Raw genomic sequence first — 12,002 nt, 5'->3', positions numbered from 1 at the left:
AGCCAAACGGAGCAACAGTTTTACTGAAACCAAATTTGCGAGAATGATTTTTACCCCCAAATACAATGTATATTGTATGGGTGGACAGTAAGATTCTATGTAGATTGGAGAGTAGAAGAGGAGCTAGAGGCATAGCTCCTCCTTCCTCCCCTCTACATAGAATCTCATCAGCGCCAACTACCATGTAGAGGGGAGGCGGGAGGAAGGAGGAGCTGTGCCTCTAGCTCCTACTCTACTCCCCAATCTACATAGAATCTTATCAGCACCAACTGCCATCTCCTATATCTGTAATGTAAAAATCTGTCTTTACTGAATTCAGATTGGTTCGGCCTTTCTCAAAAGTCATCGTCTCTCGTGCGGTTTAGCCCTCCTCAAAAGTTCATTCTCTTGTGTGGTTTCTAAGGAAAATGTACTGCCCATCCCTGATCCATGTCATTATGGATAGTCAGGTGCTGTCAGAAGGATTTCATGGCTACTGAAGAGAGCAGTTCATATTCTTAACATCATAAATCTTTAAATGAGCAGGTGAATCAGTAAAACGTCAGCTAACAGCATGTGCTGCCTTTATGAAATGTGGATACATCAAAGAATGTAGGGTGAAGTTCAATTATAGAGGGTGTCCTAAAACACCTCAGACAGGCCACAATGAAATACAACCATGCCCGCAGCCTCATGAGTGAATTCGCACTCTACATTTGTCTGATGGCTAAAAGGACACTACAAGGCGTAGAAGAGTTTGTTGCCCCCGATTCACCAAGATCAGCGATCTCGTCAGACAACTCTTAATCAATCTGGAGTGTCTGATGAGTGGCATGCGCATCCGTTCACCTGGACTGGAGTAAGATTTCTGGCGTAAGGTACCCCACAGCTCATCATAAATTAGATGAGCTGTGGTGTCACACCCCCGTCCCACCCTAGCTCAGTCCATTTTGTCAAAGCTTGGAGAACCTGGTGTGAAAATGCCAAAAGTTACAACAGTTTTGCACAACTCTAGCTGTGCAAAAATTTAAGGTGTCGAAATTGCTGTGATGAATCGGGTCTGTGTGTGTGAATAAAGCCTTAAGATGGCCATACACAAGTTAACAAGTCTAGCTGGTCGGCATCTCTCAACAACCCGAATAACATGTATATATCCGATGATGGTGAAATTTTAAATAAATGAAAGAAAGACCACAACCACAACCAGACACGTCTCTCCTGGTAGAACATGATGAAACCCAAAGTACAATCCTCGTATCCTTTAGACATCATGAAGTCAGAAGTCCATACCCTTACACTGGTGCCATAGTAGTATGTTGTGGCAAATATGCAGTTCCCACGGTATGACAGAGCAGTGATGGAACTGCGCCATAACTTGATGAAGCTGTACGAACAGGTCAGAAGGATTTCAGTTTCTGTAAAGATGAATGTCAAGCTAGGCTCGCACACCAAATTTTCCATGTAGAAAATCCAACATATATTTGCAAGAGAAACTGTGCAAAAACGCCAAACTGAATCTGATTTCTACACTGGATTTGCAGTTTGATACAGAAAGCAGATTTGTAAATGGATTAGCAGACTCAAAATGCAAAATGTACACATATTGAGATCAGGTGACCTGGGAAGGGAGTAAATCTATTGATCCAAAATCCTATAAGGGCTAAGCCACACTAGATGCTGCCCTTCTCTAACAGGTCAATAAAACGTATCCTTTAAATAGTTCATTTGAGAAGGGTAATGGGTTAAAATAATCCATATTTACCATTATTACTCAGTATGTGTCCAGTAGCAATTGCTTATCTCCGCATATTAAAGATATCACCCGGGGTGCCATCAATAGATGAGGCAAATATTGGGTATGTAAAATTCAAACCTCCAACATGTTTCACCGAATCATCAGTGTCATCGGGGATGGGACTTTAACAGGCCCAGAAAACAATACTGTGAGAAAAGGGTATCTAGTGGGGCCCTTATAGGATTTTGGATTAGCAGACGATCTCTACACAGCCAAGCTGCCACTCACCCGTTCATTGATCATGTTGGGGTTTACGTCCAAACCCCACTTCTCGCAAAACAAGATTTGGACGAATGTGCTGATGGGGCCATGGACTGTAATGGTGCAGACAGAGTGAACATGCGCTCGGTCATGCATCATTTCGGGTGTATATGCTTACTGAAGGCAGACACTCAGACATAGTAGACTGCATCTGGGAGACCACCTCCAGTAGGTGTATACGCCTAAAAATGATGCGCGAAAGAGCGCACATTCACTCTGTCGGCACCAATTTAGTCTATGGCCCCACTGGCACAAACGCCCTAATCCTGTTTTGCTGGGGGGTCTGGACTTAAGCGCCAACGGTATCAACCAATGGGTGTCAAAACGCAATGTGAAAGCAGCCTTGCAGCAACTATCTCAAATTGGTGAGGAATGTAACAACATATTATTCCGTTTGCACCCCAAATGTTGCATTGTGACATTTGCTTACTGTAAATGCGTGCGCCAACGTTATCAATAGTTTTACACCATTTAATACGCCATTTTGTAGTACTGAATTGACAATCAGTTCTACAAATGTGAATGGGGCTGTTTCTGTAGCAAGTGCATATAATGCATTCTTAATACAAATCACAAGCCCCCAAATGGCTATTCAGAATGAAAATAAACCTGAAACACTTTTCTTACCAGGAGGCTGACACTTACTTTGATATATCGAAAGCACCGACTGGTGGCTCTTTTCTGATTTCTTCATACTCCTGAAAAATGCCCCTCTTTTTCATCCTCTTGACGTGCTGAACCAGACCTAACACTGTCATGCCTCCTTCTTCAGGCATATGTAAGGATTGCTCCATGTCTGCAGGCAGTGGTCGAGATTTTTGGGGTAAAGGCGGGATGGAAGGATTGTCGGCAGGCTGTTTATACAATGGCGTGTCCGGAGGGGTTTCAGATTGAGGCGGCGGTCTCCTACAGTTTGTATTTACGCTGGAGCTCTTATCACAACAATCGTAGCTTCCGCCAATGGCAGAACCATTCCAGTGCACACAGCCACTCACTCTGTGTGTCTCGGCGTAATTTTTAGTCCTGTTTTCATGGTAATGATTGTGAATAAGTCTGGTATTATCAGTCACATTCTGCTGGGTGCAATTAGAGTTCAGTCTGTCACTCACAGGATTCTGCTCCGAGGAGTAGATCACAAAGAGATGGTCCATGCAGTCTCCATTTTCTTGGCCTTGTCTTGAATTAACACATGCCTGAATCCAAGCAACATGGCTTATTTTAGATGTTCCTCCCAAATGCTCTGGTAAAGATTCCTTCGGTATGTGGTTCACCAACTCATGGGCTTTTACTGTGCGCACCTGTGGTGGAAACATTAGGATAGGGTCAGGGTCACTGTCACTTCTCAAAGGCATTAAATAGTAAAACTAGTATCAGGTTTCTAGTTTAGGATTAAAGAGCCATCAGCCTAGGCATATGGAGTCCACAGGGGAAACTCATAGAAAACAATGGACTGAATGGATGTCTACTGATTTCAATGGCCACTATGCTTATTACACCCGCGACAACTTGGCTTGAAAAACAAGAGTAACCATCGTTTTAAATTTCTATTTCATACATCAATAGTACACATGAAAATAAACTTTGTAATATATATCAGAGAAATCTGCTTCTATCTCCTTATGGACTGATAACTCATTCTCAATGAATACAGATTTCACAGATTTTCACATTACTGAGATTGGAGGAGACAGTTGGTACTTCTAAAATTCTATGGAGGAGAGACAGAAGCCGATACATTATGCTACAATTTCTCCTCAAACAACAGTTACAGTTCTCCAAAGAACATTATGAGCACCAACTTTCCTCTCCCATTTCAGTAATGGGAAAGTCCATATTCATTTATGAAAAAAATATGGATGGATACCCTTTAAAAAAGCACTCCCATCAAAGTTTTTATCCTCTTAATATATTGCAGTCATCATATTATATAGCATTATGTACTGGCTCATTTTGCCTTTCTACCCAGTAAATTGTTCCCTTTTTCGCTGCTCTATGTAGAAACAGGAAGTATTTTTCCTGCATAAATCATTCCCCTCTTCAACTCATGACCCAACTGCTCCGTTACTCCCCCTGCCAGAGACATTTGCAGTAACATGACTCCTACAGGGAAAATTGACCTCCTGTTTCTACATAGAGCTTAGGAGGCTTCAGATAGTCCGTTTTTAAATCACGCAATCTCATAGACCTAAGGTAAAAGAGAAAAAATAGCGGGGTAGAAAGGCAAAATGAGCAATTGTAAGCAGGGCTGTGGAGTCGGTAAGCCAAACGTCTGACTCAGACTCCTCAATTTCCCTGAATCTGACAACCCTCATACATGGCTCATGTTTAAGTGATACATTTACTGTAGTAAAATAGTAACATCAGGCTTTTAATCATTATGATACAATATTCAAGCTATTTAGATAGAACATAATATATTTATTGGAATACAACTCTAGAACACAAAAAAACTTTAATTGTAAATATGCAATACACTATGCAGTAATTGGGGGAAAAAATAGTTTTCAACAAAAACACTGAACAACATTTGTGCAGTCTGAATTTGTTCTGAAAAATAGTATCGCCTCCATCAGATCCTCCTTCATAGATGACCTCAAATCTGATCTAAATTATTCTAAGGCTAGAGAACAGATTCATCTCAACTAAAAGCTGAGATCCTTAGATCAGGAACAGAACAGACATTTATAGGGCATTTCATAACTTTACCAAATTCTTATGAAAAAATATTCAGCCATACTACATTGAAATACTGTACCCAATTTATTATATATTTTAGGAGTTGGTGTCTGCCAATTTTATACCGACTCCACAACCCTGATATTGCAATATATTAAGAGGATAAATTTTTTTTTTTTTTTTTTTAAAAAAAAGCAAAAAAGAGGCACTCCCATCAATGTCCAAAGCAACAAGATACATTCAAAGACAATACTACTTAACAGATAATCCAGACCTGTGGTAGAAAAACACCAATTTATTGATCTTACAATAATCTGTGATCACAGAAAAAAACAAAATCATAAAAATCAACAAGCAAAAGTAAAAAACAAACAAAAAAGCAAAACATATAAAAATATATAATACGCTACCCGTTCTCTCAGCTTTTCTCGGACGAAAAGGCGTAAAACAGCAAATGGAGCTCGAAACCAAAGAGGAGAGGATACAATAAAAACACATTTTAACCGCGCAGGAAAAGCACCCTAGAGACAAAAGGAAGGAATGAAAAATTGAACACACGAAAAAGAAAAAAAATATATATGTATCCTACAGAAGATTTCTGTATGACTCCACAACAGGTCATAAAATACAGCTGATAAACATTAGCATGATATAGACTGAATATATATTCCTCCGATCACCTACCTAGTCATTCTAAAGCCCCATCTGAGTGCAGCACTTATTATTTATAGGCATGCTCTTATGTGTAGTCAGTCTCCGAACTTCCTGTGTCCTACAGGATGGACATCACCCATCAATCCCTCCGCTCTCCAACCAACTACACCCACCTTTATTCCATCACCACAAAACTTTCATGTTATGTTCTGCTCCTGACAAATTAAACTGCGCTGTGACTGGTTGTTAAAAGTTTCTCTGTTGGATAATTTCATTAATCTGCCATTAGATAGGAGCAATGTGATAACGCTCTGTGTTTCCCCTGGAAAGCCAGAGACATCATGAGAAATGTAGACAGCATTAGGAGGATCCATATCAGAGTGAAAGGAGGTATTACGATGGCAAACAATTAAGAAATGACACATTACAGGGGTTCTAAGAGAATATGATAAAATGGCACCAGTGATCAAATTTTAACTGTAGCTCGTCCAAGTCACCTGCCAGGGAGGGCTGCTAACTGAAGACATACAGCTCCTGAGACCTGTGTCTCAACTGACAGAAGAGCCAGACAAACACATGAAGAAAAAGTCTTAACCCCGATGTGCTCACTGAGATCTCCAGCTTCCTCTTCCTCAATGTTTATTTGTTTTACAGTTTTGTGCAGCCAGTCACTGTGTACTGCTATAAAGCGGTCAAACCTAATGAACTGGAGCAGGAGGAAGCTGGAGACAATCTTCTCACTGAGCACAAAAGACTTTTTTCATATATATCACATATATATCATATATCCCGGCTGACTGAGGTATGTGTGATCTCACTTTTCTGGGACACAGGTCTTAGGAGTTGTATGTCTTCATCCTAGTCACATTTGAGGACAGACTATAGTTTTAATTAGATAATAGCTGCCATTTCATTACATTAATGGAGAACCCCTTAACTAAAACATAAAATAATGTAAATAATTTTGTGAATATCAACAGCCCATTTTACATGATACAGGCAAAAAAAAATATTGCAAGATTGCTTTTTTGAATTAAAAAATAAATAAATTAAAATCATCAAGCACAACTGCTAGTCTCGTTTTATCAAATTCCATATGAGCATTTCTGGCAGTGCTGAAGGCTTGGAGCCACACCCCTCTCCTTACTGGTCTGTGTCTGGCTGTAGTACAGCTGGCTGCAGCAGAAACCTCCCAGCTGTGTCTAGACTGTAATTAAAAAAAAACCAAAAAACCTAAGCCCCACTTATTAGCTTCACAGGCCAACGAACAGGAGAGGAGCCAATCAGCAGTAAGATTAGCAGTATTCCTACAAGACTGACATTTTTAGGATCATGCAGGAAATGCTGCAGAAAAATAGTGAGGACAAACACCGTATTTTGTTGACTAGAAGACACACCGGACCATAAGACGCACCCCAAATTTTGGGGTGGAAAATGGGATTTTTTTTTTTTTTAAATAAAATGGTGGTACATTTTGTAGTGTGCTTTAACGGTAGCTTACTGGAGAAGGATGGGGTGCGGAGGAGTGGGGTCACAGGAGGCAGGCTCACTGCTTCAAGAGGCCGGCGACAAGAGTGGGGCGAAAGGAGGGGTGTCCAGGAGGTGCAAAGCTGCGAGCACTGGGCTCTTATAAGATGTCAGCGCCAGTGAGAGGAGTCCCCTTTCCCACCGATTTCCCAGTGGTGGGCTTCGGAAAAATGGCCGCCAGAGGTGGAATATGTGCAGATCGAGATGCACCGCAGGGAGATCAATGGGAAAGGGGACTCCGCTCCCCGGCATCTTATGAGAGCCCAGGCCCCGCAGCATCGCCCCACTCCTGCCGCCCGCCTCTTGAAGCAGTGACCCTGCCTCCAGCTCCACCGCAGCTGCCTAACTGGGTAAGCTACCTTCGTATTATAAAACGCACCCCCATTTTATTCTCCCAGATATTTTGGGGGGAAAAGTGCGTCTTATAATCCGAAAAATATGGTATATTTCTCGTTGAATTCAAACTTTCATTTCTAGGTTAGTTTTTAAAATTAAAATATATATGCCATGACAAAGCATACTGGCCTTGGTTAATTAGGGTAAAATAAGGATTAAAAACAAAGTAGTACTCAACAACATACCTTTAAAAGGTTCAATATCTTTACACAAAGCTCATAATCAAAATTTCCGTAAGTGGAATTAATCATGTCGTAAATGAAGATGAGCCCATTCCTCTGTGTCTCCACCCTATGACCAAAAAAAACATTATTTACAAAAATAGGCTAATGTATTAACCATTCACAAAATATACACAATGAAGAAAAAAAATACACACTTTAGGATATGCTGCAAATACGGATGTGTTAGCAGGAAAAAAGCTGTGTAAAATTTGTGCGGCTTTTTTCCCCACTCATTAGTATGGATGAATTTTGCAAAAACGCTGAAAGAATTGACATGCTGCAGATTTAAATCTGCAAGTAAAAAATAAGCAAGGTGTGCATGAGACTTCAGGAACCTCATTCACTTTCTTGGTACTAAGAAACCCTTCCGTTTTGGTGACAAAATTGCGTGGGGGGTGGGGTGGAAATGTGACAAAAACGCTACGTGTATACCCTTACACGTTCTATCAGTAAAAGCAAAAAATCTGAACCAAAGGAAATATTTCAATACTCGTCAAAATGGCCACTTGTTTCAGATCACCAGCAATTTCATCCAATCTGTAATATATAATGGGATTTGGGGAAATAGCTTGTATCCAAATGAGAATTCATTTCCGTGCCAGCGTCTTATTCATTCATATGGTTATTAATGTACAGGCTTTCTTCCAGAAAGTAATATTGGCACAGAACAGGCAGTAAAGTTAAAAATCAATAAGGTAATATAAGGAGATCAGTTTTCACATGCTGGCAAGTAATGTCATACACTGAAATACCAATACCATCCCAAATGATAATCTCTACACACCAATAAAGCATTTGCCCGAAACGGATTACTAATTTTTTCCCTAAAATAGATTATCGCAAAGCTTCCTCTGGTACATTGCTTTGCTCTGATGGGAAGGAAAGAATTAAGTGATCACGCATCAATAAATTACCTCTCAATGGCTTTATCTAGCTGGTAGATAATTGCCTGGAGAACTGCCTTATGCGTGGTTACATCCGGCCGATGAAGTCTAGCAGTGAACAAGGCTAACGCTGCTCCATTTGCATCTCTTCCGGGCTGTAATTGAGAAGCACAAACACACTCATTATGATACGCTAAGGAAGAAATGTATAGCCCTACATCTTACAGCTTAAATCCCATTAGCAATCCATACCAATACACTAGGCAGAGCCAAGGAAAATACCAGTGTTAGAATTGGGGCTTATTTGTTAATAAAAAAAGATGCTTTTATGTAACGTACGTCCAAATGTTTAATGGAGGAATAAAGACCTGAAACATTTTTATGTATATTGTACTTATGTTCACATTTTAGTTTGAACTGCTTTTCTTTACAGAATAATTTTAAGATCCTTTTCCATGACTGTCCAATAATTTTACAACCTGGCACCTATTACATTCCATTTTGGCAATTATATGTCACATTTCCTTTCCAGTATCAGTCTCTTTGCTTAATAAAACTATATTTTGGATAATATGTGGCAGCATGTTACAGAGGGCCACATATTCCATTTGATCATGGCTAGAACACATGGTAAACACATGCTCAGATTCGGGGATAAATTATATAGCGTGGTTCCAGATTTTGGCGATGTATATCAACCGAACACAGACCACAAATACAGCTATAAATAGGCCATGTGTTCTGGCTGAGGGTAGGTAGAAGCAGTACTTTTATTCTGAAGATGGTAAGTGATCTTACTGATCACCGGGGTAGGAGTTCTGGGAACACAAAATGATGATGAGTTTCTGGAACCCATCTTGAATGGAGGAGAAGTGCGCACATGCTTGACATGCCGCCTCTTTGCATATGGGACTTCTTGGGAAAGCAGAGGGCTATGGATAAAGGAGAACTTCCCATATTGGAAAAACTTGTTTAATACTAGTACTAGCTACAAGGACTAACATAGGAGTGCAAGTCGCAGAGTTCCCCTCATAAATCTCATAGCTCCTGTGCCTTATTGTCCTAAAAGAGGGCTTCCATTACCAGCGGTTTGCTCGTTCATCGGGTTATCAGACAATGGCTATGTTGCCTGAAGCCGCCAATATGGGTGGAATGATTCAACCATCAAATATGAATTGGGGATCCTGACACTGCATGTGGCCTTAAAAATAACTTGACATGTGCAACAGCGCAGTAGATCATGACCTACTGGTTAGTGGTTTGCGGTACACTGCACATGCCTGAAGTCACGGTATTCACAAGCAGCCGCAAAATCAAAATTTCTGGGAGGATAATGTAAGGACAAGTCAGGGATCTCAGTAAAGCCTCATGGGCACGCTAACAGCAGACAGGGCAGGACTGGTCAAGCATGGAGTGCACGCCTTTCCGAATATACGGCGCAAAATTTTTCATAAAGCGAGCATTATGATATACTGAAAACTTGTCCCACACAATGGGGTGGTCTATAATCAACTATTAGAGACAAATGCAGCCATCTAGTTAGATCCTGCTATCAGGTTCCCTTTAAGGGGCATTTACCTTGCAAGATCACAAATGAGAATTCCAAGCAAAGCTCGTTTCACAATAACTGTGCAGTCTGAACAGGCTGCTGATCACCCGACGAACAAGCAAAACGCTCATTCGTTAGGTAACAGGATCTTCCGGCTTGCCCAAAAGATCATAGTTTAAACAAGACCTGCGCTGTCAAGAACAATGGCAGCTTATGAGCACTGAATGATCTATATACATCATTCATGAAGCAGGATCGGCCTGTATAAACAAGCCATTAAACGACCCCCGATCAGCAAACAAGTGGTCTTGTAGTGCTGCCGGTCAGGTGGTGTAGACAGACCTTCAGGCTATGTGCCCACAATGCAGAAATGCTCTGGATTTTTCCTGAGCGTTTCTGCATCTCCCCGGCAGAAAAAAAACGCATGCAGATTTTACATGTGTTTTTTTCTGCCAGGGACAAGCGTTTATCAAACGTTTTTAGCATGCGGTTTTGCATGGTTTTGTCAAGCGCTTTCCCAAGCGATTTTAGCATCACTTGGAAAAGTGCTTGAAAGTTGGTCACGCAATATAAATTCATGCAACTGGCATGGATTTATATTGTGTAACCAACATAATGTTAAAAAAAAAAAAAAAAAAAAGAATTAGAACGTAAAAAATAACCTTATACTCTCACCTTTCCGTTGGCCTCGGTCTGCTCCCGGCGTCACTGCTGGCTCCGTGGCGGGTACCGGTAATGTAAAAGGACCTTCCATAACGTCAGCGGTCATGTGACAGGTCACGCGACCGCCAACGTCAGCGGTTGCGTGACCTGTCACATGACTGCTGACGTCATGGAAGGTCCTTTTATATTACCGGTACCCGCCACGGAGCCAGCAGCGATGCCGGGAGCAGAGAGGGGCCATCGGAAGGCGAGTATAAGATTATTTTTTGTTTTAATTCTTTTTTTACTTACAGGTACCCGGGTCTGGAGGAGAGTCTCCTCTTCTCCAGACCCGGGTACCATCCGCGCATTAATTGCATAAGATCCGCATGACTACATGTAGTCATGCAGATCTTATGCTATTCAATGCAAGTCAATGGCGGAGATTTCGCAGCGAAATCACACTAGAATTGGTCTTGCTGCGGGTTTTACCGCAATGCGAATTTGCAGCAGAAATTTCCGCATGATGTGCACAGCACATGCGGATTTGCATTGCAGTAAATGGCAGACCTATTACAAGCAATTTTAATGCTTTTTCGCAGCGTTTTTGCATTGAAAATGTGCCGCAAAAAACGCATTAAAATCGCTTCGCGTGCACATAGCCTTAAACTGTCATATTAATCATGGAGAATTTACTTTTACTAAACCCCTTTAGATATAATCTTCTGTAAACTGACAGAACGTCTTAAACTAATAAGAATACTTACTAAAACCGTAAATTTACCACTCAGTAGCTCAGAGCGTAAGGGTTCTTCATCAGGATTTATGTTGTAGATCCCTTCTTTAAGTCTTGTGTTCTGGTAAGAGAAACAACAGAATGCAGATGAGCGAGGGACGTAGCTTTACCTCTATTGCGCAAACCATCAAAGCTTGTTACTGCGATAAAGAAAGGGTGCTTCTATAGCGGTCTGCTGTAAACAGCGGACTCATTTCATTACATGTGACAAATCATAGGAGCCAAAGATTCATTGGATACCTGGTGGAGAGAAGGTGTAATTAGTAATTAGAAAGCAATGAGAACGGGGAGTTTCCACAAAATGCTGAGCTTCCAACCAGACCAGATTCCTGGGTCACAGGCTTAGTCACTAGATGCCTTTCACACCATAACCACCCAGGATGGCAGCATATATAGGATGTGTGTAAAGATTAATTAACCATTTACAAAAAATTATGACATGTTTGTGGCTTCACAGACAACCCCTTTGAAATTAAATGTGTCACCAGGATTTTGCCACCTGATCTAAGAGCAGCATGATTTAGAAACCTAGACTCTGATTCCAGCGATGTGTCACTTACTAGCATACTTGTTGTAGGTTTGACAAAAATCACTAATTGTATCAGCAGATCACTAGTAA

At 41.0% G+C, this 12,002-nt stretch overlaps 1 protein-coding gene across 3 annotated transcripts in view; it reads right to left on the bottom strand.

Moving 5' to 3' along the window:
- LOC141151767 (tyrosine-protein phosphatase non-receptor type 9-like) overlaps positions 1–12,002 on the bottom strand; it is a 70,820-nt gene that overhangs the window by 32,231 nt on the left and 26,587 nt on the right. For all 3 annotated transcript variants that reach the window (XM_073637079.1, XM_073637080.1, XM_073637078.1), the window contains 5 exons: positions 11,355–11,444; positions 8,427–8,551; positions 7,474–7,579; positions 5,122–5,232; positions 2,681–3,333 (listed from right to left, as the gene is read on the bottom strand). In XM_073637079.1, the coding sequence (XP_073493180.1) occupies positions 2,681–3,333; positions 5,122–5,232; positions 7,474–7,579; positions 8,427–8,551; positions 11,355–11,444 (1,085 nt within the window). The remainder of the gene's footprint in view (positions 1–2,680; positions 3,334–5,121; positions 5,233–7,473; positions 7,580–8,426; positions 8,552–11,354; positions 11,445–12,002) is intronic.

Source organism: Phyllobates terribilis, unplaced genomic scaffold (assembly GCF_046119375.1).
Source record: "Phyllobates terribilis strain yellow unplaced genomic scaffold, ASM4611937v1 Scaffold_1__5_contigs__length_1240528914, whole genome shotgun sequence".
NCBI classification, from domain to species: Eukaryota; Metazoa; Chordata; class Amphibia; order Anura; family Dendrobatidae; genus Phyllobates; species Phyllobates terribilis.
Note: the sequence above shows the minus strand (reverse complement) of the source record. Positions and strands in the feature narration are given on the sequence as shown.